We start from the raw sequence: 21,049 nt of genomic DNA on the forward strand, positions 1-21,049 counted from the left end.
CGAAGCATTAGCCATAGAAAATAAAACCAAAAAAAAAAAAAAAAAAAAAAAAGATCAAGTCAGGATACCGTCGAGAACAACCTATAGCGTATATACAAGGCATTTCCTTTCCGTTAAAAATATATATATATATATCATTACCATATATTGGCCCTCCCATGCTGGATCCTCAAGGATTTTTTGAGTATGTTCAGTTTGTGATAACACACGAATCCACATATCCAAGAGTGTATTCGTCTCATCTGCAGTCTTATAAAAAGTCTTTTTTTTTTTTTTTTTTTTTTTTTTTTAAAAAAAATAATAATAATAATAATAACAATAGTAACAATAATAATTACAATGATTAACAAGTTGCAGTTGAAAAAGAATAATAAAACGCTTCAAAGTACGCGTAGAATATATCTTTTTACATATAATGCAGATGTATACAGAGGATATTTATTACCTTGAGCTTTTCTCTTGTCTCAGTCATACTCAAGTCAATGACATCAAACACTTTAACTAATCGTTTTGTTTCTTCAAGTTCTGACTGAATACTAGGCTCCTCTTCAGTCGTTCGTAATGCTGTTGAACTTTCTATAGTATTCAATACTTGTTGTTGTTCATGGCCATGTTCATTCTCTCCATCATTTAAAAGCCGTTGTCCAAGCTCATTGTCGACTGGAGGATTAAAAGGGTTATAATCGGCATCATAACGGGCTCGTTTGCTGATCCGGCTCGGTGTCCTTGGCTCCGCCATTAGCCTTTTATTACTGAGAAGTGTAAAAAGAAAACTTTGCCTTAGAGAGTTCACAATCCGGGGATCAAAAAGGGAGAGAAAGACTATAGGCTCGAATCCAGTCAGAGAGGGAAGCTGCAAGCCAAATTTTGTTGCCTTTTATGGGCAGCGACAATTTGCTTCTCAAGCACGAGATTTGATGTGGTCGTGGATGCCTTGGTGATTTGGCTTCGTCTTTTTTAACTCTGTGTTATCGTGAGGAGAGGATGATATGGATAACGTGGCCATGCAGGGTATATGGGTGAGCGGGCTTTAGTGAAGGGGGACAGATCTTTATTTCAGGAAACGGTAGACAATATTCTTCCCTCCAGCACCAGCTCGAGTGTACCCAAACAAGATTTAAAATACATTTTTGTGGACAATCCATCTATAAAAACCACTTTCGACTGTACTCAAATACACAAAAGCTCCTCAGTGCTCAATTAATCGATCGGTTTATACATTTTTTCTTTAGTGGGCATCATTATTTTTTCTGGCCTTTTTTTTATTTGATGCGAAAGGAGGTAAAAAATGAAAATGGCAAGGAAGGGTAAAAATGCGAAATATACAAGTGATATCAAAACAAAATAGAAAGGGAGCATCATGGCAAAGGAGTATGAGGAGTTTATCTTCTCCTAACATGCCTATTTTGCTTTTTTTTTTTTTTTTTTTTTTTTTAGTGGTGGAAGAGACGAAGGCTGGTGTGAGCGAGAACCATGTCGTGTGAGTCAGCAGCAGCAATCACCTGGTCATCCTGAATGGATCCGCTAGGGGCAGCAATGTACTTGACTCCGGACTTGTGAGCCCTCTGGATATTGTCCGTAAAGGGGAAGAAAGCATCCGAAGAAACAACCACATCCTTGAGCTCCTTCATGTGTGCAGCACGTTCCTCAGCCGTCAATGGTGTAGGAACAGTCTCGAACTGGCTCTCCCAAGCAGCACGCTCCTCGCCCTCGCCAATCTTGTCCAAGACATACAGATCAATCGCGTTCGATTTGTCGGCGCGCTTGGTCTCCTTCTTGAAGTTGAAGGCAAGGATCTTGGGATGGTGACGGAGCCACCAGTTGTCAGCTTTGTCTCCAGCAAGACGCGTGCAATGGATACGAGACTGCTGGCCAGCGCCGAGACCAACAACCATACCGTCCTTGGCATAGCAGACAGAATTGGACTGGGTATACTTCAAAGCAATAGTGGCGACGATCAAGTCACGGACAGCACTCTCTGGGAGCTAAGGATTAAAATTCAAATAAGATAGTTAGATATTTATGCACCCATGTCGCTTATAGTTATCCTTCTTCTCCATTTCGAAAGGGAACATTGAAATGAGTGAATAGACACTTACGTTCTTGTTCTTGGTGACAAGGTTGTTGAACAATGAGGCATCGATCTTGGCATCATTGCGCTTCTGCTGAAGAGTCAGACCATAGACCTGACGGGACTCGAGCTCCTGAGGTTCATAGTTGGGGTCCATCTGCAAGACCGTGTACTTGCCGTTCTTCTTTTTCCTCAACAGTTCCAAAGCATCATCATCATATCCAGGCGCAATGATACCATCTGACACTTCACGCGAGATGATCTTGGCGGTAATCAAGTCCACAGTCGAGGAGACCGCAATCCAGTCACCAAATGAGCTCATACGGTCAGCACCTCGGGCACGAGCATAAGCAGAAGCCACGGGTGAAAGAGGGAGCTTAAGGTCGTCCACATGGTACACCTTCTTCTCAATATCCGACAAAGGAACAGCAACGGCTGCGCCAGCGGGAGAAACGTGCTTGAACGAAGCAGCAGCGGGGAGACCAAGGGCCTGAGTAAGCTCCTTGACCAAGGGCCAGGCATTAAGTGCATCAAGTAAGTTGATATATCCAGGAGATCCCGACAAGACTGTTTGTTTGGAGATCCAATAACAATAAAAATGATAACAGTAAAGAGTTGGGCTTAGATTAGAGTTTTTTTTCCTCAAAAAGGAAAACAGTGGGGTAACATCATGAGGAAGAAAGACAAACAATTGTTTTTTTTTTTTTTTTTTTTTTTTTTTTTTTTTTTTCAAAGCCCGTTCGCCCGCGTCTTCCGCACTCAGAGAGGAAAAAAAAAAAAAAAAAAAAAAAAAAACTTTTTAAAACTTACCCTTGATAGGAAGATCTCCGTTCTTAGTAAAGACCTGGGCGGGCTTCTGGTGAGGGTTAGCACCATAACGGAGAGTGAGTTGTTGAGAACCAGCAGCATATTGCTGACGCAGGTAATTAGAGATAGCCTCATCGTACTCAGAGGTTTGGTTGAAAGCCTTAAGTGCAAGCTTCTGACGAGTCTCATCTGAGACCTTGTTGTGTTGCTTGAGCTCAGCAATCACGGTGGCATAGTCCTTGGGATCTGAGAGAATGCTGACACGGATGTGGTTCTTGGCAGCAGCACGTAGAAGAGTGACACCGCCTGGTCCAAACAAATAAGCAAATAAATAAATAAGTTGACTATGATTAGAGGAAGACAATCCATAACGAAAACAAAATCAAGACACTCACCAATGTCGATCTCTTCAACAGCTTCAGGGATGGTGACGCCCTCCTTAGCAACAGTCTCCTTGAAGGGATAAAGGTTGCAGGCGACAATGTCGATCTTCTGGATAGCCTGAGCAGCAAGATCAGCCTCATCCGAAGAGATGTCACGAGCCAAGATACCTCCGTGAACGGCAGGGTGAAGAGTCTTGACACGACCACCCAAGATCTCAGGTGCTTTGGTGATGGCAGAGACATCCCTATTTGAAGTATAATGGGAATGATGGTGGTGTTTATCGTACGTTGATAAGTAAAGAGATCCTGGGAAAAAAATAAAAGAATGTTGATCCTCTATCTGCTCACATCAAAAACATTTTATTTATCCTTACTCAACAGGCAAACCAGCGGCAGCAATGGCCTTGGAGGTGCCGCCTGAAGCGAGAATGCGAACATTCAAGGCGACAAGCTCTTTAGCAAAGTCAATAAGGCCAGTCTTGTCATAGACGGAAAGGATGGCTGTTCATAAATTTTTTTTAAAAAAAAAAAAAAAAAAAAAAATATATATATATATATATATATATACAAGTGTATGGTGTAAAAGTATTAGAATCTGACGCGATTAAAAAAAAAAAAGACATTGCTTGACATCATGCATGAAGGTCCTGCTGTTATGGGTCTTCCATTACCAATCTTCTGGGTCATGGCGAATTGCGTCTTGAATAGATGAATCCGGGGAAAGAGAAGAGGGATGAAGAACAAGTAAAAAAAAAAATTAAAAGAAAGGAACTTTAAAGTGAGATCTTTGACCACCCATTTCTAATTGAACCATCAGCAGTCACCATAGCCAAGGGCGTCCTTTCTCTTTGTCACTAAAACAAGCATTAAAACACAAATGATTTACCAGTTACGAAAGAAAACCTCCACCTCCACCGGATGCTTGACCTTTTTCACATGAAGGATTATTCGTATGTAAGAGAAAAATAGCAACAACGTCTAAATATGACTCATGTGGCCAAGGTCCCAGCTCTATCCAAGTATTATGATCCATAGAGCATACATCTAAGGGATTTGAATAATCTGTCGGAACCGCTTACTTTGATGCAAGAAAATTAATAAGGACTATTTATCTGATCTATTCTATTCCTACTATGCAGCTTTGTATATACTAAAGAGTTACGATTAAATAAATTTAATATCTTTAATTATGTATGCATCTTGGTAGCATTTCATGGTTACTATAGAAACAAAGAAAAAAACGAGTATGATACATGGTTTCCCAATAAAGTCTATCTGTACACGGTATTGAAATAGAGGAGCTAACATGAACGTATAGATAATATGGCATAAAAAAAGAAAAGGATAAAAAGTATGCTACCAGAATGCACAATAACCCACGAAGCACTGGCATAGATTCTCAGTTGATGTCGCTTGCTGGATCAATTTCTCTACTTGTGAAGGAACATCTAAGGTTTCGTCTGGATTGAAGTCCCGTCCTGTTAACTTATTAGTAACCCTGTTCAAAATGGTCAACGCACGGGCATTCAATTGCTCTGGAAGAATTTCAACTAGGTATCAGGGATGAAAGTAAGAGAAATTAGTTTGCGTCGCCTTTCAGTATGAATAAATATATAAAGCACTTTTCTCTTAACACTAGACTTACGTTCCGTGTTCTCACTGACCAACTCCTGTTCACTTGGAAGTGGTCTGCGCATACTGCGCGCTTGGTCCTTGTACGAGCCCTGGACAACACTTGGATGACGTACAGGCTGTACAGACTGTTGCTGATGTTGTAGCTGTTGCTGCTGCTGTTGCTGTTGTGGCTGCTGTTGGGCAGATGCAGCAGACTTTGAAGTTGTTGCTGGTGTTTTCGCGGGCTGTGGTCCAGGGCTGGTATGTAAGATTCTCCAGTTGATCAATGGATCATGCACAAAGGCTTCTAGCACAGCCATCACACTCTCCTTATTCTCACGCAACACTCGCATTACATTCTCACTTGTATTTCTGAAGCTGCCCTCAATACCACTCACTTCCATGGCTTTCACCAACATCCTTGTCAAGCGGAACGGGATTTTTTCTGGGAGTTGAGGTCTATGCATCGCAACCTAGTCAATATATATATATATAAGTGAGTGATCATTGACTGCGAAGAAGAATGTCTGGAATCGTAGAAAAACAGAATGTTGGAGATACTTTACCTCGAAACAGTCTCCGAAATCAATATGAACTATATGCCCTGTATTCCTTTCCATCATGATATTTAAAGGATGTCTGTCTCCCAAACCCAAGATATGTCCAACCATCGACATAACTGCCAGACTCCTGGTGTAATTGGTCCTCCTTTCGAACCAGACCTCAGAGTTCCGGCTCTTGAGCCATAAAATCTTGTATAAATCATCTCCAGGTGTCTTTTTCAACATATTGTCAAACAGCTTTATCTTTTGCTTCAACGGAAGCTGATCATACGTCTTGTCCGAGCCTGTCTGGTTTAACAATTGATGCTCGATATATAATGACAGATCGCGACTTCGACGATATTCCTCGATTAACTTGTGCAACGTATCCGTCTCGGGGACCCATCCGATTAAGCCTGAATTAGGTGATAACGGGATTACTGAGTACTGAATGATACCTAGATGTCGCTTGAACGTCTCTGGGTCCGCTGCCAGTAAGGTGTTGATCAGCCCAAATAATTGCATTGCACGCTCATCCTGCCTCAAATCCTCATGTCCTTTCAATAAGAACTCATATTCTCGGCCATCACTTCCTCGCATTACTAATCGCCGAGGCTTTTGTTTAGAACTCATAACTTGCAATACATGGTTAAACGAAGCAATCCGTATCACAGGACTACCACTTTTATATGTACCGGGGATCGCTAGCTCCAAGTCCCTGGCATTTTGCAATTGAGGGGATACATAAGGCAACTCTAGTGTGTTGAGTCTTGGCAAGCCTTTGAGCCGCTTATGGATTTGGAGGTAAATGCCCCAGGCTTGATTCAACTCATTAAAGTCACGAGTTTGGCGAAAGCGTAAGCAACGATCATATGCTTCCTTCAAGTCTCGTCCAAATGCTTTTGCGAACGATGCTTCATGATGAGTCTCAGGTCTCTATCACATGCGACGGACAGAAAACAATAAAAAATAAATAAAAAAAAAAAAAAAAAAAAAAAAAAAAAAGTAAGGAATTTGTAGCGGGCTATAACCGTGCAAATATGCAAAAATAGCTTCGCTTTTTTGCTTTTACCTTTAAAGTCATTATATGGAGGGGCTCCAAGACATTCAGAATAGCCTCAATGTGATTCTCACCACCCTGAGCACTCAGTGACAGGGCTTCTTCTAGACCATCAAACCACATCTCATGCCAGAGGATAGCGACTCGAAGTAACTCTTGACTGACCATGGATGCCTGATCTACCAACACAGGGCTGTGTGCTCGCATATTATCCATAATCGCCAACGCCGCGTTCTTGCGGAACACACTTGGAGACTTTGAAGCCACTGTCAATGAGTATACCATTGCTTGCGGATGAGCTTTTCCGACATCCGCTAACAGCTTGTGGATCAATCGATGAACATTCGGGCTGGGCGCATGAATACGGGCGATCAACTGTGGGATCACCTGCAACCAAGTGTCAATATTGACGGTTGGGAATCCCTTAGCAAGAGCTGCACTCACATCTGGCCGATGACCAAATTTGAACCACAATGTCAATAATCGAAGTGTATCCTGCAAAGAGTTCCCAGCTGAGAGTGCGATGGACCTGAAAAAACCAGTGACCGATGGGATCACATAAGGAATACCACGGCTGGCTCCGGCACCAGCATTGACACTTGCTGTAGCAGTGTTACGCTCATAATACGAAATCACATCAAAGTTCGCCAAGGCCCATGTATGCCACGCTTTGTACCAATTCTTGTCAAGGTCCTTTGCATTCGAATAATGCAACAAAATATAATCGATTGAATCCTAATCGATAAAACACAAAGTTTAAAGAAGGATGAAATTTAGGAAACATGCGATACTTGTTGGCGAAAGATAACAAGCAATGAAAATAAAGCCAATATGCTAAAATTTTTAGCACTGAAAACACTTGCCGGAGTCCATCCGTCCTGCAACGCAAATTGCCACTCCCCTTGCTTTAGATAGCACCGAGCCAACAGCCGCCAAAAATCCTCATCGCTTCCATGCGTGGGATTTGCAGCTGTCAACGCTATACCATTTGGCTCAGTCCCTGTTCCTTGTCTGTGCTCCAAGTCTGACGCCAATCGATCTGTAAACTGTCTCAAGCACTTCAGCGTTTGCTCATGCACTCCTGTTGCCCACATATATTTCAGTTTCGCATACACGACCTGAGGTGGAGTCACCTGGATCATTTTGACAAACTCCATGTCTGTGGTCTCACGACCCATCAGTGAAACCATGGCCTGTTCTGCTAACCTCAAACGACCTGCCTTGCGACACAGGTTCATGAATTTGATTCGCATGACCATATCCTCTGCCGGAGTCAAAGCCATGGCGTGAACCTTGATTACTCTTTGCCAGATCTCAATATTTCGTTCGCATCCTAACAATCGCTTCATCCAAGTCTTGCGAATGGTCGCCTGTCGTTCAGGCTGGTTTTCGTACCGCTTATACGAGATGATTTCCTCTAGCTCAGCCATCATCTGGACCCTTACCACAGTGTTATAGGCTCGACTATAACTCTCACTAACCAATGCTGTTAACTCTGTATCTAGTAATGTCCGCGTATGCTGGATTTGCTCCTCCGCTTGCCCAAACTGATTTCGGTGCAGAGCAATAATAGCTTTAAAGAATGCCCGATCGGGAGATTCGTCCTGCATGGCCGAGATGTACTCATCTAGCTGCTCCCACTGGCCCAGCCCCCAGGCCGCTGCAGCTACATAGGGCGCCATCCCACGTCTGAAATCCGGTGGAGCCAAACCCCACTTTTCCTGCGCCAATGACGAGAGTGCATCCCATTCGCCAATAGCATGTAAACAACGCATACGTTTAAGTGACAGCAATAGATCGTCGGGTTGCTCGAGCTGCTTCTTCTCATATGCCGCTAAGGCATCCTCCCATCTGTGTAGGCGTTCATACCATGACTCTTTCAGCTCAATGTCGTGATGATGTTGCGCATATGTGAGAATGCCTGCTGCTGCATCAGGCTGTTGAAGATGGTTATTGATACTGATCAAGCTTTCTATGCTGGCTGTAGAATGGTCCGCCATGAACTGAAGTTCACTGTAATGCAAAGCTTTAGCATATGCATGACAACTAAGCGCATATTTCCCAAGCGTGCTGATCTCAATTGGAAGTGGTTTATCATCGTGCTCCATATATTCTGCTACGTTTAACAACGTCTGAATGACTTCAGGTGATATATATTTCGCCACCAATGCTGTCTTGATGGCGGCCGCAAATTCTTCCTGTGGGTGTGTTTGTGTTTAAAAACGATGGATAAATATAACAGTTAATTGGGGGCAAGGCCGGCTGCTTGAAACCATTTGACTTCTCTTTTCCTTTCATTCGTCTTGAAAAAATTCAATTACCTGGTCTTGTTCACATAATGATGTCCAGCACGACATAAATGCTGAGTTGAAAAGCTCTCTTGCCAAGGGTTGGAATGAGTTGGCCATGTCTGCACAAGCACGAAGAGAGTGAGATGGTGTCTCTTTAAGCATCTCCAGAGTCAAACGACGAATCCAGTCGACCCAGTCTTCTTTTGTCGAACGCGATGTCGTATCCCATGCACGTTTAAGTGCTATCGCATTTACGGGCAACTTTCGACTGTCGGGTCTTGCCTGGGGTACATCTGTCGTCACTACAAAACGATCATCCCCCATCCCTGTCAATTCAGACGTTGATGGAAGCGGCTCCCGGTTCATCAATTTTGTCACTACAAGCTGGTAATTTGTATGCTCAATCCGTTCCTGAGTTATAATCTTATTGATCAATGGAACAAATCCGACATAATTCTCTTTCAATTGCACCACAAGCAAACAAAGTACATCCATGATAACAGTCCGCAGCTCCGTTCCAGGAAGTGACAATACCCTCGATAGCGGAATGATGATCCTAGATGCATAATCTGAGAAATCAATCCGCCTTGAAAGCGCTCCAATGGTGCTGATAGCTGATCGTCGGAGATTCATGGGGGCATCCTGTCGCTCAAACGTTTTGACTAGTGCTGGCACGATCAGATGCATATATTCTTCCACAACAGACCCCAGACGCACAAATGCTTGGAGGGCACGTAAGGAAGCACCATGTTTTTCCGTCATATCCGAATCCAAGACAGCCAGCATGGACCGTAGAAGTTTAGGCATATAGGATTTAAAGTCGCCATCAAGCGCTATCGCGATACTCTCAATTAATATAATAATCCGCTCCTGCAGACGAGTGTGATTCCAGTTGTCCTCGATCAAGCGCATAAGATCAGGAATGAATGGCCGGATGTGAAGACCCACAATTTGCACTAAGGCACCCATCTTTTCAAAATAAAAATCCAAGTTAAGTACCGTCCCTGACTGCATGATGGCCAAATACACCGGCATGATCTACGATGGACATCAACGACAAAAAAAAAAAAAAAAAAAAAAAAATAGTTAAGCCATCATTGCAAATCACTCATGTGTACCGCCATGCATGTGGCAATAGAGGTTTCCTCATACTTGCGGCAAAAATAGCACCATTTTGAGCTGCAAAGATCGGAAAATATTGAGAATTGCTTGTGTTGCTGGTTGATACTGTTGACTGAGTGATGGATCCTTCAATATTTTAAGAAGTGTATTGATCACAACTGTTGGATAATATTCATCAGAAGAAGGCTCCACACCCGACATCAGTAACGTCACATCCGAATTGTCGGATTTCTCCGTCTTGTTTGAATCGCCTGATTCCATGATAATTTGCTATTACGGGTCATACACGAACAATCATTAGTTTTCTTTCTTTTTTTTTTTTTTTTTTTTTTTTTTTTTTTGCTGCATATTTCGCATCATCATATCATTCTGAATAAAAACATATAGACAAAAGAGATATTAAAAAGGAAGCGTGTGTTGTTTTCCATACTTTGTATCGATAGGGATCCAGTGCTCCAAGGACGCCTATAAGCTTCATTGTCTCCTGTCGGATCCTGACTGATTGCTCAGTCTTAAGAATGGACATCAGGATATCCAACAGGACTGGGTATTTGAGATATGGATCAATCACATACCCTGTACTGCTGGCAAGGTTGCCCAACGCTGTCAAAGCCGCGCTACGTTTTGTGGGCGAACTCTGATCATGCAGGATCTCAATGAATACTGGCATCAATTGGTCCATGTACCGTAACAAATCTTCACCCCCAACGCGAGCAATCTCACCTAGCGCCTGAAGGACGCTTGACACAAGGCCTGGGCTATTGTCTCGAATATTCGGCAAAAGCACGTTGAGAATCGTCTCAATATAGGGTTTGATCATCTGTTCGGATGCTGCCATCAAAAGTGTCAACAGTCGAGCGCTCTCCTCCTTATTTCGGGTAGTTCCAGCAAACTCGATTTCTGTCAACAGTTCGATCAAAATCCTGCGCAGGGGCGGAACCACATAGGCAGGGTTGTGATGGCTGAGTCGCCCTAGGATCGTAATTGCAAGTTCTCGAATTACAAACATCTCGTCGTTGAGAGCAATAAATAGCGATCGGATATTCTCAGTCTTGGCAAGATGTCGGTCGAAACGTTCATCCAAAGAGCTGAGAATAGTTTGTCGGATAGTCGCATCCGGATCTGCTATTCCTACCAAAAGCAATTTTTCAAGAACTTCATTGACCACCTGGACTGCATGTGTACTCTTCTGGAACATGATGGGATCCCGTGCAAACAGATGGCAACATGTCTGTGCGGCGGAACGCCGGATCCCTGCGTTGCCGTCTTCCAAATAATTGATGCATGAGTCCCGCACAAGCTCATTCAGCATATGTCCTGAAAAGTTGAATGATCCTAATGTCTGTAATGCTAAATTAACCGTCTCCAAATTTCGACCCTCGGTAATGAATGTTCCGCCTCTTGCATGGTCCTTTCTGAGCTGAGGTGCTCCTGGAGCTCGATACGGTGTTCTGCTCAACAACAAAGAGATCATATCAAGGAGTCTCTCTAATAATAATATTAATAATAACAAAAAAAAAAAAAAAAAACGATTATTTTAATCAGCTATTAATTGATTAATTCGCTAAATTTTTTCTTCTTGACAAATCATATATACCTTGAATACCAGAAAGTGAATATGGGATGTATGTTGAAATGTCCGTTAATGATTGAATCAAAGGCTCACTGAGCCCCGTTGCAAACATAAGATCCAAGAGCTTCGCAACATGATAGTCCATAAATGGGCCCACAGCCTGCGCTAACATACTAATGCAGTTGAATAAAGGTTTATCTAATGTGGCACGAGATCGGCTAAAAATTGGTGGGATAGAATCTATAAATTAGCTATCATAATGTAGCATTTTGTGCGGAAAAAAAAAAAAAAAAAAAAAAAAAGAAGCTTCCCAAATCAATGAGATATGGACTAAGTGAGCTTACTTCTTTGATCGAAGTCCATCCATGATGCACTGCACGATGTCGCTCAAATATATTTCCATATTTCGTTTGGATACCAGTGCCAGCTTGCCAATCGCATTGAATGCCATTGCCTTATCCACGTCGCTCACAATTCTCCTTTCTTTATCAAACTGAGCCTGCCCTAGAAGATGATTCATAGACCTATCCAGGTAGTAATTAATGAAATCTGGTGGATCGTATTCTGCAAGTACAGGCAATAAATTGACCACAGTCCTCCGAATCAAGTTCTCCCGATGATCTTTCAGTCCTAGGACTGTCTCGCAGGTCTCCCTGAATCTCTCGTACATAAACTAAGAGATAATCCCAAATGAGACACAGCATGCAGGATAACGAGTTTCAGTAGCGATATACAAAAAAAAAAAAAAAAAAAAAAAAGAAAGCAACCAGCTGACTTTTTAAATGATCCAAGATATTATAGTACCATGTTTGCATGAAGAATTAGTTCTCTAAAGATTAAGAGAGATCCATGAATGCTTTCCACAGTTGCTATCTGTAGTCCCAGCTGTGCTTCATCATGAATCCTATTGTACCAGCGTGTGTTTTCCTGACTCTGAGAAGCGACGCGATCCGCAATGAGTACTAAAACGGCACTGAGAGTATCTGCTGCGGCTTCCCGTATTGATTGCTAATTAGGATTAATAAGGAAAACGTTTTACTTTTTTCAGATAGGCGAATGGACCCATTACAGTACCATGAGAAGATGAAGTCAATATAACGAAAACAAAAAAGAAGATAGAAAGAGAGTATTGAAAGAAGGGATCAACTTACTTTGGGCTCCCGTATAGCTCCCCAGATATTATCTAGGATCGTCCCCACATAGGGAAAGACAGTGACATTGGCGTGCCTTGCAAGCTCTGCTAGGATTAATACACTTGCATGCCGACGAGCTTCCTGTTTATCGCCTAAAAGATGACATGATGGGATGAAGTTGAAAAGTTTACTAAGGATTTGAAGTGTTGACATGATTGACCCTTTTCTTCCTTTTCTTCGAATCTGCTGTCAACTCTTCTCATCCTCATGATCTATCGTTTACCTGCTAGCCATTCAATTGCTCGTGTCAACTCAAACTCTACGAAATCTGCCGTAAATGGCCCTCCCTGCTGCGCCAGTTTTCCTATTTGTTGTTAATGAATAAAACAGAGCAATGCTAATTTCAGTTTTGGTCTGTTTTCCCATTATATGTTGTAAATAATGGAGTAACTACATTGATAATAAAAAATAAAAATAAAAAAAAAAAAATCAGTCTTCAGAATCCTTCCAAAAGTATCATACCCAATGCCCGTGCTGCTACTGTCATAGTCGGAACATCTGATGGGTAAAGCTGACGCAGATAGTTAGCGAAGCGCGTCTCCTGAGCCGGATTGTTGTCATCATCGATCCCGATCAAGCTATCTATCCACAAGAAAGACAGAAAGACAAAGAAAAAAAGAAAAAAAAAAAAAGTCAAATTTTTTGAGAAAAAATAGATATTGAACTAGTCATCACCCTCACAAGATCAGATTGTCTAGATCAAATTCGACATCTGGTATTGTTCCTTATAAATCTACGCCATTTCATGATAACAGCCAAAAAAAAAAAAAAAAAAAAAAAAAAAAAAGGCTATCGGATACCCACCTATAATAAGAGCTCCACAGAGCTTATCATCAGCTTCGGCGCTCTGCAAAAGTGTCCTAATGTTGCTATTGACCCTGCCATAAAATCGCGTCGAATCTTCTTCTGAGAGATCTTTGGAAGTTGTTGAAACCTAGTATTTAAAAAAAAGAAAAAAAAAAAAAAAAAAAAAAAAAAAAGCAATTAGTTTCTTGCTATAAAGTAAAGAGTCAAAGAGATCTACAGATAGGAGAAAGCTACTTACATAGTCCTTTAGGTTCTGACAAGCCTGGTCCCTGGCTTTCTCATTATGTAGGCTGTATATGAAGATTTTTTTTAAAAAAATGCAATGGTGTTTGGACCCAGAGATAATCAATTACAATATTTTATTAATATTATTTTCATTTATTTCATATATTTCATATAATAACATTATTACATCCGTACACACTTGTATGTTTCCTAATTTGGTTTTCGCTATTACCTGGCCCTTAGTGTGCCTATTAAGAGATTAAGAGTTGGAGGCGAAGCAGTGGTCATGACATGCACAAGCCAGTCCGTTGATGTGAAGTCGCCTTGTAGAGATGAGCTGAATGAAGAAAAATAAATAAATAAACTAGCGCAGCGACAGAATGCTGAATCGTAAGAGAAACTTTAACGACCCTCTCTCGCAAAGTGTGAGAGACAGTAAAAAGAGAGAGAGGAGATATTGCGTGTTATGTGTATGGTCTGTAAGTGATAATTGTGCTGGTAGGGCAAAGTCTAAAGATTGATATAGTCGAATAATGTTATGAGTAATATATCTGTGGGGGTATTGTGTGTGTGTGTTCCTGAAAGCTTTGTGCACAGTTGAAAAGAAAGACGTGTTTTTATTTTGCAACAGTGATGTTAAAGAAGGGGGGTTTTTTTTTTGTTGGGTGGCTGAAAGTGAAATAAAAGAAGGATTCAAGGGGTTGAGGAGAAAGAGTCATTACCAGATCTCTCTCTCTTTTTTTTTTTTTTTTTTTTTTTTTTTCATTGCTTTCACTCTTTTTTTGTAAAGGCTTCTCTGAACTCTATTTGCGCACTACGCCTACGGACTACATGTAGACGGCGCATGTTTTCTCTTCTGTTCAAAATATTACCCTCTCGTTTGAAGTGGGAAAAATAAAAGGGAATTCGGTTCTTCTTGAGTCAACGTGTCACGTGGGAATAAATTGATTTCAACCGCACAAACGCGCTTTTAATGACACACTCAACTTGGGAGTCAAAAAGACTGGTATGAGTAGCGGACAATAACGATGATTACGACCATTCATCATCATCATTGTTATTTATACAAATATATATATATATATATACATATAACCTTGATATATATATAAATATATATATGCGACATGCCTTGACTTCCCACACTATATACCTTTTTCTATGATAGACTAGACTAGCAAGCAAGAAGAGATCCTATTAATTGCTTCATAGAAACGCATATGCATAGGACGGGACAACTTTGAACCAAAGTTTAAAATTAAAATGACCCTGAGTGGTGTGCTGTGGTTGGTTACATTTTAGTCGGTTCTTTTTTCTTTTTATTTCTTTCCTCCCAGGCAGGCAGATGAAGCAAATGAGGCAGATGGGGAGGTGTCACATTTCTCCTCAGACACTGGTCCAATGATAGGAGAGTGGCAAAGTCCTTAATGATGTTTATGCATATCCCCGGATTCTGTCGGCCTCTTTGACAATAATTACAGCCCCGACGAACCCATTGGCAAGATCAAAAAGAGGAATAGATACTCTATTTCATACACATTATGGAAGGAATAGGAATCTAATGATGAAGAGAATGGACAGCTCAACTAATAAATATTTATATAAAAAAAGAGCTACAAGAACACCTCGCTTTTTTTTTTTTTTTTTTTTTTTTTTTTCTATTTGCTCCACCTGTCTCTTTTCTCTTTATTCTTTTTTTTTTTTTTTTTTCTCTTTTCTCTTTTCTCTTTCTTTCCCTTTACTTTGATTGTCAATCTTCTCCTGCCACGAAAGGTTTCATACCTTCACTCGACCTTCTTCCTTCGTTCTCCTGTCAATTCTTATATAAAAACACATTTTTCCAAAAAGAATTTTTACCCCACAACAGTCAAAGCACTAAACACATGTCTTCATCCAAGGATACAATCTTTGATCTTTCAAAGCAACCGCACCAGCTTGTCGATCATCCAATCCACCACATCATCACACAACAGCAGCAGCAACAGCAACAGCAGCAGCAACTTCAACAGCAGCAAGCACAGCTTCCTCTTCATGCTCACTTGGAACCAGAAGATGTCCGAGTATCACCTTTCCAGATGGATATGAACATGAATCCTTCCTTAAACGCGGTTTTGCAGCCCAGTGTCTCACCCCCCAATCCTGGGCCCTTCGGTCTCTGTGCCTTCGCATTAACTGCGTTCTGCATGGGTCTTTACAACCTGCGTGCAGGTGTTCATCCCAACGCACCTGGCAACTTTATTACAGGAACAGCCATGTTCTACGGTGGTCTTGGACAGGTAATAGTCGTCACCCAATCCCTTTCTCGCGCATAAACCAATTCTCCTTCTTTTCTTTTTCACCATACCTCCAGACTTTATGCACATTCATCATCGGCACTTTGTTCTTTTTTTCCTTTCTATTCCTTATGTCTTCATACGATCTTGCTTTTGTTTTGGACATTTTTTGTAATTTTGTATTGAGAGCAAGATGCTTTTGGTTGGATGATTGGTCCTTTTTCATATTGCTTTCTTTTTATTTTTTTACATGTCCGCATTGCATTTTCATGTTTAGAAAAAAGAATACGCGAACATTCGATCAGAATATCAATTTTGAGTTCCCCGCCTTTTTTTTTTTTTTTTTTTTTTTTTTTCCTTTAACATAAGCCCAATACAATTAGCAAAAAAAAAAAAAAATTTGCTGTGGCGATCACATTTTGCTTTCCTCCTTTTTCCGACCTTGTAGACTATGTATTATTTATTAATCTATTTATTGCAGATCTAATTGGTCCCCGTACACGTAAATGCCCAATTTTATGTGCTTCCCCGCTTCTACAAAATGCTCCACCGACGTTTTAACGTTGGTGAGCTAAAATCTACACAAACTCATCACAACAATTAAAAGTACAACAGAAAGACGTTTCAGGGTTCAATTGACAGAGAAACAATTAAAGTTGGTTCATTAGAGAAAAGGTCTTTAATGTTGTGTGCAGAAACGCGTCTACTAGCGTGTTTTTTTTTTTTTTTTTTTTTTTTTTTTTATATTACTGTTTACATTACACGTATTTACTCTCCATTATCTCGGAAACGCATGGTCTATGCACAATAACACAATAACAAGGCCCAACTAACATATCCGTATAAACATTATACCTGGCTCCTTTTGTTTTTTCTCCTTTTTCTTCTTCTTCTTCTTTAACCCTGTCATAGGTCATTGCTGGATTGCTTGAATATCGTAACGGCAACACATTCGGAGGAACGACTTTTTGCTCATATGGTATTGTTAAATCATCTACAAACTATGTTACAGCAAGCCAAAGTTATTTTTATTTTTATTTTTATTTTTTTATTTTTTACTTTTTTAATATTTGTCTACTAACTACTCTTTTCTTTCGTTCTTTTTCATTCCATCTAGGACTCTATTGGATTTCTTATGCAACACTGTTGATCCCTTCCTTTGGTGTGGCTGCAGCCTATGCGGACTACCCTGAGGACTACATGACGGCTGTGGGGATCTATCTTCTGGGTTGGACCATTTTCACCTTCTTGATGTGGACCCTCACTTGGCGTTCCAATCTGGCTTCTTCGGCCTTGTTCTTTTGCCTCGGTATGACCTATTTGTTCAGCACGATCTCTAGTCTAGCTCATTTGGCCCCCGGTAATCTGGTTCAAAAGGCCGGTGGTGGCATCGGTGTTATTACTGCCAGTATTGCGTGGTATTGTGCAATGGCAGACCTTAGTAATTCTCAAAACTCGTTTTATACCTTGCCCTTGGGTCAATTGGGTCGTCGGTAAAAAAAAAAAAAAAAAAAAAATGGTGCCAAGCATTCAAGTATCCGCTTTTTTTTTTATTTTTTTCGCTCCAATATAATCATTTCAACTATCATATACCATTTCCTTATTCTTTTTTTCTTCTTACTACATCAGTACCATCATGTCTTCATCATATTTAGCATCATGTTCATTTATTGTAATTTTTTGTATTATCAGATGAAGAAAAAAAAAAAAAAATCCTACCCTTTTGCATAAACAAATAAACTCCATATTTATGAGAGAAGAATAGGCTGTATCAAATGATTGCCTTCTAAATGTGAACTGTCCTATGAATGTCATAACCTATTGTCTATTTATTATAAGAGATATTAAAATAAAAGTCTAAAGAGGTTTTTTATATATATCCTGACCGTTTCCTCTTCCTAGTCCCGCAGACCTAGGTTTTTCCTACTAACACCGGCCAGCTTGCTTCCAATCATCCTCCTACGCTTGCCTTCAAGGTACAACATTGACTCTGCATAGGTCTTGGGCATGATCTTGGGAGTGCCCTTGACTGGATCCGTGAACGTGAACCAGAATGTGTTGGTCGTCTCCCTGGTTTTCTTACTAACGTTCAACACATCAGCTTTGACCATGACTTGAAATGAATGATGGTCCCCGCCTTCTGCGTATGCAATCTGGGAGTCTAGCTCCAAGAACGTTCCGATCGGAACAGGCTTGCGGAATGAAATCTCATCCAGAGCCAAGAATGTTGGGCGAGATGAAATAAACTTCGAGGCATTACAAAACGCAAGTTCGTAGGCCAAACGCATCAGGTACCCACCGAAAACCTGGAAAGCGAAAAAAAAAAAAAAAAAAAAAAAAAAAAAAATAAAGAGTCAATATGACACATTCAGGTGGGAATTGTCTGCATTGTTTACATTTCCAAATTAAATAAATCTAATAAATCATATATATACCTTGTCATGAATATTACGGTCTTGGGGCTGCATAATATGGATGGCACTCATCTTCGTATCAGACATCCATTCAACATTATCCGGCTTTTTGGTCTTGGAATGTGGGTTTTCATATTCCGAATACTCTAGGTAGAGGTCATGGATCAAGAAACGCTCTTCCTCTGTTGGGGGACGCTTTGTCAGTGCAGCATCTGCTGCCAAGCGCTTCTTAGCCTTGTGATCTAAATTCATGTTAATATAAAATCGTAAGTGGGCTGATTTTTTTTTTTTTTTTTTTTCTAGGCCACATTATGAGGTAAAGTGTTTGCGAATGTCTACCTTCTCCCATCTGGTACAACTTTTTCTCAGTGTCATTGCTGAGCAACATCGGATTTATTTGAGCAGCCTTGCCGGTGAGTGAATCCCTAGCAACCATGGTGAATCTTGCGACCAAGATAGTATCACCTCGTTCTTCTGGCTTTTCTGCCGAGATTTCTTCCATCTTCATAAAAACTAAGGAAAAAAAAAATTGGAATATGACAGGAATTAATAAAAGGGCAAATTCAGGTCAGCTGTCAAGACAAGGTGCGGACATAATAAATGCTAAGCGCTACATACTCTCCATAGAACTGTATCCAACATATGTAACGTGACCGGAGAGACGAATGTCACTAACACCCAAAGGCTTCAACAAATCAATCCTGTCAACAGAGGCGGTTACGATAGTGATGGGCGAGCTATCGGGTTTACCATCATCCGCATGCTTGTAGGCAATAGCCCCAGCCAATGCATCTAGATCTTCCATAATCTTTCCGTGCCTAAGGTCCACAAACCATAGTTAAAAAAAAAAAAAAAAAAGTCGGAGGTTGATAATTGTTAGGATGATAAAAAAAAAAAACATTTGTTCTATTCACGCAGATCTCGCTTATTCAACAACTTTTGGACTCCGCCCACAACTCATGGCGTTCAAGAGGAAAAAAAAAAAAAAAAAAAAAAAAGAACGGTACCTCAGTGTTCCACCCACGTTGATGTACTCCTCCAGAAGTGCCTTATCAGACTTGAAGGGTAGGATGATCTCTGTGTAAGAATCCTCCATAGACTTGAGAACCAGTTCGCGTTTCTGATACTTTTTTGGCTGTTGAGATGAATCCAAGTTATTGTTGGGTACAAAGTGGGCACCGGGAGACCCATGCTCACTTGCAAGCTTGTCAATCCATGAGGTTAATGGCCTTACAGTAAAGACTTTACCATTAGGACCTGTTAGATTGGAGGAGTCTATTGAGGAAAAGGAGGGGTAAGAGACAAATGGAATACAATAGAACAGGAGTGAGGGTCAGTTTAATCTATCCATCATGATGTGAGTAAACGTGCATGATAAAATTAGTTCCCACACTCTTCTTCCACTAGCATGCAAGAGCGAGCATGCGGGGTTTCCTTTTTTGGGATTCGAGCGAGCGTTAAAGTGTAAAATAAAAAAACCTGATCCGAACATTCAAAAGAACAGAAAGTAAAGACCAGAAGAACATCACCCTGACTTAAGAGATCATGCAATCATTTCAATGAGCTAGAATGAAAAAATACTAAAAAAAAAAAAAAAAAAAAAAAAAAAGTATGGATATCCGGAACAAAGGGAGAAGATCGGATCCAACTTACTCAATGTTGCAAGAATTTTGCCCGCCTGACTGCTTCCAAGTTGATCGGAGAGATCCTTTTGAGACTTCTCGATTGACTCCTTGTTGAGCAATGAGGCCGTTGGGGCATTAGAAGGGGAAGTTGTTTTTGAGAGTACATTGTGGGCGGATGGCTGAGTGACTTCAGGTACAATCTTGTCCTTTTGAGCATTGCGGCTCGAGGAAAGCAGCCTCCTCGTGTAAAAGGGACGCTTTATAATAGTAGAAGTGAGGGTGGAGAATGTTGTTTTTGCGCGGGAGGCGTACATGCTGAAGAAAAAAATGAGGAGAGATAGAATGTACTTGTAATAATGTGTTGGAAAGAAAAATAAATGGAATGAAGAATGTGAAGAGCAATGTGGAATCGTAAAAAAAAAAAAAACGTTGTGAAGAGAAGAGCTGTTCTGTAATACAGCAATGCAAGCCTGCATTATTTGTTGATTTTGTGCAACGGATTTAATTTGGGTTGAGTCAATGTGTATCAATTACAAAATATTACGTGCGTGTTTGGCTGCAACTTTGAAGGGTGATCTACTAAAAAAAAAAAAAAACTAAAAAATCAACTTCGCAAGCAAATGAGAGAGTTACTATAATCTAGGACCGAGATCCATGTTCAGGTGAAAATACACACAAAAAAAAAAAAAAGCAAGCAATGATCGCAGACAAAACGACCTGGACGGCAGGAGAAATATGTTCCTTAACTCTTTGGTCCATCAGAAAGTCCCGCTCAAGATAAACATCTCGACCAAATTTGTCCAAAGGTGGATCATATCCATGACACAGTTTTAACTCCTAAAGGCAACATGACCCTCATAGTCTTTTGAATGACTACAGTCAAAATGGTATTGTGCTCTGAAGAAGATGTTTATGAAAGGTCCTTTAAAGATGGATGGTTGTTTCTATTTGATTAATGGAACTCAGCCACAGATGGTATGCGCCCTTTAAGTACCGTGGCTGAGCTCAGCGCACGTCCTCTTTCTTTTTCTGCCCGTTAACGTTCATGG

The 21,049-nt window shown here is 40.7% G+C and overlaps 4 protein-coding genes across 4 annotated transcripts; 1 reads left to right on the forward strand and 3 right to left on the reverse strand.

Moving 5' to 3' along the window:
• Positions 1-1,433: 1,433 nt before the first annotated feature.
• BCR41DRAFT_426454 (phosphoribosylaminoimidazolecarboxamide formyltransferase/IMP cyclohydrolase) lies at positions 1,434-3,995 on the reverse strand (the record flags this gene model as incomplete). The annotated part of the gene is made up of 6 exons (XM_022030734.1): positions 3,933-3,995; positions 3,636-3,762; positions 3,274-3,506; positions 2,882-3,184; positions 2,100-2,638; positions 1,434-1,985 (listed from the first exon to the last, which is right to left on the reverse strand). The coding sequence occupies exons 1-6, from the start codon at positions 3,946-3,948 to the stop codon at positions 1,434-1,436; spliced, it is 1,770 nt and encodes a 589-aa protein (XP_021875910.1). The 5' UTR covers positions 3,949-3,995.
• A 465-nt stretch (positions 3,996-4,460) lies between these two features.
• BCR41DRAFT_426455 (armadillo-type protein) lies at positions 4,461-14,379 on the reverse strand. The gene is made up of 17 exons (XM_022030735.1): positions 13,921-14,379; positions 13,702-13,753; positions 13,461-13,590; positions 13,119-13,238; positions 12,880-12,960; positions 12,615-12,748; positions 12,268-12,471; positions 11,808-12,136; positions 11,488-11,681; positions 10,321-11,378; positions 9,921-10,160; positions 8,799-9,806; positions 7,335-8,675; positions 6,490-7,212; positions 5,442-6,353; positions 4,907-5,348; positions 4,461-4,811 (listed from the first exon to the last, which is right to left on the reverse strand). The coding sequence occupies exons 1-17, from the start codon at positions 13,974-13,976 to the stop codon at positions 4,618-4,620; spliced, it is 7,218 nt and encodes a 2,405-aa protein (XP_021875911.1). The 5' UTR covers positions 13,977-14,379; the 3' UTR covers positions 4,461-4,617.
• Positions 14,380-15,775: 1,396 nt separating this feature from the next.
• On the forward strand, positions 15,776-17,458 carry BCR41DRAFT_314108 (GPR1/FUN34/yaaH family-domain-containing protein; the record flags this gene model as incomplete). The annotated part of the gene is made up of 3 exons (XM_022021167.1): positions 15,776-15,964; positions 16,874-16,940; positions 17,079-17,458. 3 exons carry the CDS (start codon positions 15,776-15,778, stop codon positions 17,456-17,458), a joined length of 636 nt encoding a protein of 211 aa, XP_021875912.1.
• Positions 17,459-17,816: 358 nt separating this feature from the next.
• Positions 17,817-20,423, reverse strand: BCR41DRAFT_363946 (HotDog domain-containing protein). Its single transcript, XM_022025973.1, has 6 exons — positions 20,029-20,423; positions 19,383-19,650; positions 18,994-19,193; positions 18,715-18,888; positions 18,397-18,617; positions 17,817-18,267 (listed from the first exon to the last, which is right to left on the reverse strand). Exons 1-6 carry the CDS (start codon positions 20,312-20,314, stop codon positions 17,860-17,862), a joined length of 1,557 nt encoding a protein of 518 aa, XP_021875913.1. The 5' UTR covers positions 20,315-20,423; the 3' UTR covers positions 17,817-17,859.
• Positions 20,424-21,049: the final 626 nt, after the last annotated feature.

Source organism: Lobosporangium transversale, assembly GCF_002105155.1.
Source record: "Lobosporangium transversale strain NRRL 3116 chromosome Unknown BCR41scaffold_67, whole genome shotgun sequence".
NCBI classification, from domain to species: Eukaryota; Fungi; Mortierellomycota; class Mortierellomycetes; order Mortierellales; family Mortierellaceae; genus Lobosporangium; species Lobosporangium transversale.

Excerpts from the sequence above, each read along its gene's own strand:
- BCR41DRAFT_363946 (XM_022025973.1), bottom strand. The coding sequence starts at position 20,314 with ATGTACGCCTCCCGCGCAAAAACAACATTCTCCACCCTCACTTCTACT. Across the intron at positions 18,889-18,993 it reads TGGATACAGTTCTATGGAGA|TTTTTATGAAGATGGAAGAA; the intron begins GTATGTAGCGCT and ends TTTTTTCCTTAG. Across the intron at positions 18,268-18,396 it reads ACCGTAATATTCATGACAAG|GTTTTCGGTGGGTACCTGAT; the intron begins GTATATATATGA and ends TTCGCTTTCCAG.
- BCR41DRAFT_426455 (XM_022030735.1), bottom strand. The coding sequence starts at position 13,976 with ATGACCACTGCTTCGCCTCCAACTCTTAATCTCTTAATAGGCACACTA. Across the intron at positions 12,749-12,879 it reads AGCAATTGAATGGCTAGCAG|GCGATAAACAGGAAGCTCGT; the intron begins GTAAACGATAGA and ends GTCATCTTTTAG. Across the intron at positions 12,472-12,614 it reads GAGCTATACGGGAGCCCAAA|CAATCAATACGGGAAGCCGC; the intron begins GTAAGTTGATCC and ends AATCCTAATTAG.